The sequence below is a fragment of the Mchenga conophoros genome, linkage group LG9 (genome assembly GCF_057382185.1).
Source record: "Mchenga conophoros isolate Kocher_MC1m ecotype Shallow Benthic linkage group LG9, M_conophoros_male_GT1.1, whole genome shotgun sequence".
NCBI lineage: Eukaryota > Metazoa > Chordata > Actinopteri > Cichliformes > Cichlidae > Mchenga > Mchenga conophoros.
In genome coordinates, this window is record NC_140534.1 from 11170688 (window position 1) to 11172788 (window position 2101).

Sequence of the window (2101 nt, forward strand, 5' to 3'; positions counted from 1 at the left end):
CAGAGTACTGCAGCGTCTTCTTACGCTTTAGCGGCGGGTACAAATGACTGCATCTGTGTGATGATGGTGCAGCTTCACTCTGCCAGTCATTTAAAGAAGAAAGACTCTAATACCATTGTTGTTTTCATCATTTGGATGGGCAAAATTCCCAGACTGAAAATTGTCAGAGCGTTGGAGACATCCCTGGATGTGTGTGAGAAAGATGTTTCCAGTCTCTGTACACCTATAGTGTGAACCTGGTTAGTATTGCCAACCATAAGTCAGGCTCGTTCCCAGTAGTCTCCCAGTGGGTGTCCCAGTGGCACTCCTCTGTTACTGTTCTGTTCACAATGTTCCTGGACAGAACTAAGTTATACTAAATCAAAGGATGTTAAATAAGCTTTTAAGTAAGAACGTCGATTATACTTAGGATAAAACTTGCAAGCTGTATTAAAGAAAAACATAGATTTTCATTTGATAAAATATTCAAATTAATTGCAACTTTGCTATAAATATATATATATATATAGCAATTTTTTATTTTTTATTTTTAGATGGAGAAATTTGACTATTTCTCATTATACTGCCTTATGTACAAACAGGTAGGAAAAGAAAGGTTGTGGGCACCCTGAAAACCAAACACCCTACCCCCCCCCAACAAGCTACTGCCTTCTGAACATGGTACATCTGAAGGCACTGACATTTCCATTCAGAGGGTCTGTCTGTGTTGGCCCTGTGACAGGCTGGCGACCTGGCTGCTGGGATGGGCTTCAGCCATCCACGATCCTGAATTGGATAAGCCAAATACGCCTGGATGTGCTGCTAACCCTGCTTGTAATCCATTAATGGTTTAACTTAGTCTTAATATTTTTTCCCAGGCTGATATCAGATCGAGGGCTTCCAGCTCTGGGCACTCTCTTTGACAATATCCAGTTCAAAGGCAAAGGACACGAGGTAGGATATGATAACATCTGTCCCACCAATTACCAGATGTGAATGAACATTGGTTTTTGAGCTAAATCTGTTTGGCCTGTCAGCTTTTAATTAGATGTCCTAAATTTGGTTTGAGACTAAAAGGTCAAAAGTTGCCCTTTCTGTCGTGGTCAAAAATGAGTGAGGGGAACCAGAGGTTGGTTTACCAAATTAAGATGTCTTTTGTTCCAATGACTGGAAGTCATTTTTTAGTGGGAAGAAGAAGCGTCCTATCACACACAGCCCTCTTTCATATCACTACTCGCTGTTTTTGATGTTTGCCCCATTAGGCTGCAGACCTGCGGCTGCTGATGCAGAAGATGGAGAACTGGGCCCACAGGTTGTACCCCAAATTGCAATTTGAAGATTTTATTGACAAAGTGGAAAGGCTCGGCAGCAAAAAGGAAGTGCAGGTGAGAGGAAGCAGTAGAATATTTCCTGCAAGCGTGTGGGATTCCTAATGTTCAGAATTTGTAATTTTTTACTCATTCTTCTATAGACATGTCTTAAACGAATACGACTGGACATGCCCCTGACACATGAAGATTTTACAAGTACAGATGGTAAGAAGAAAAATCATTACTGATGGGGATACGGTGGACTAGGGCTGTGCGATATGACCAAAGTCTCATCTCCCGATATAAGAATTCTATCGTCCGATAACGATATAAATCACAGAAATGTAACATTTTCTGTCAATTCTGTGAATCTCGACTTGCGTGAAGTGTTTCCAGCTGCGCGTCATGTAGCTGGAGTCGAGTGTTTTAACCGATGCATGAAACGACACATTTTTAGACAGAAGTTGTAACGGCGCCGTTTTCTTTGTGAGTATTTATTACACGGCGTGCTGCGGGGGAAAGCCTGTTCTAACGTTTGAGTCTAAGGTTTAGTTTTTAGCACCTGGCGGCTCTGTTTTACTTCTCATCCGTAAACACTCTGCTCTTTCACGTGATTCCGTTTATTTTGAAAAGCCTCAACAGGATCTTGAGCTTTATTCTGAAAGGTTTATGTGGAACATAAACAAGCGGACACGCGATGGTTTTACTGTCGTTGTTGCTAACGACAACGCATAAAAACAGGCGCTTGTCCGTCCGTAGTGTGGTTATATATAAGAGAAAGAGAGAACTTTACTACAGTGACATCAGAACCA

The 2101-nt window shown here is 41.6% G+C and overlaps 1 protein-coding gene across 1 annotated transcript; it reads left to right on the plus strand.

The window, feature by feature from the left end:
• Positions 1–657: 657 nt before the first annotated feature.
• On the plus strand, positions 658–1757 carry LOC146566834 (TIMELESS-interacting protein-like). The gene is made up of 4 exons (XM_085285827.1): positions 658–695; positions 858–933; positions 1242–1364; positions 1451–1757. Exons 1-4 carry the CDS (start codon positions 658–660, stop codon positions 1535–1537), a joined length of 324 nt encoding a protein of 107 aa, XP_085141953.1. The 3' UTR covers positions 1538–1757.
• The last annotated feature ends 344 nt before the right edge of the window (positions 1758–2101 follow it).

What these genes read in the sequence shown, in the direction of transcription:
- LOC146566834 (XM_085285827.1), top strand. Translation starts at nt 658, where the DNA reads ATGGTACATCTGAAGGCACTGACATTTCCATTCAGAGG. An exon ending in TCAAAGGCAAAGGACACGAG is followed by an intron (nt 934 to 1,241) that starts GTAGGATATGAT and finishes TTGCCCCATTAG; the next exon opens with GCTGCAGACCTGCGGCTGCT. An exon ending in GCAGCAAAAAGGAAGTGCAG is followed by an intron (nt 1,365 to 1,450) that starts GTGAGAGGAAGC and finishes ATTCTTCTATAG; the next exon opens with ACATGTCTTAAACGAATACG.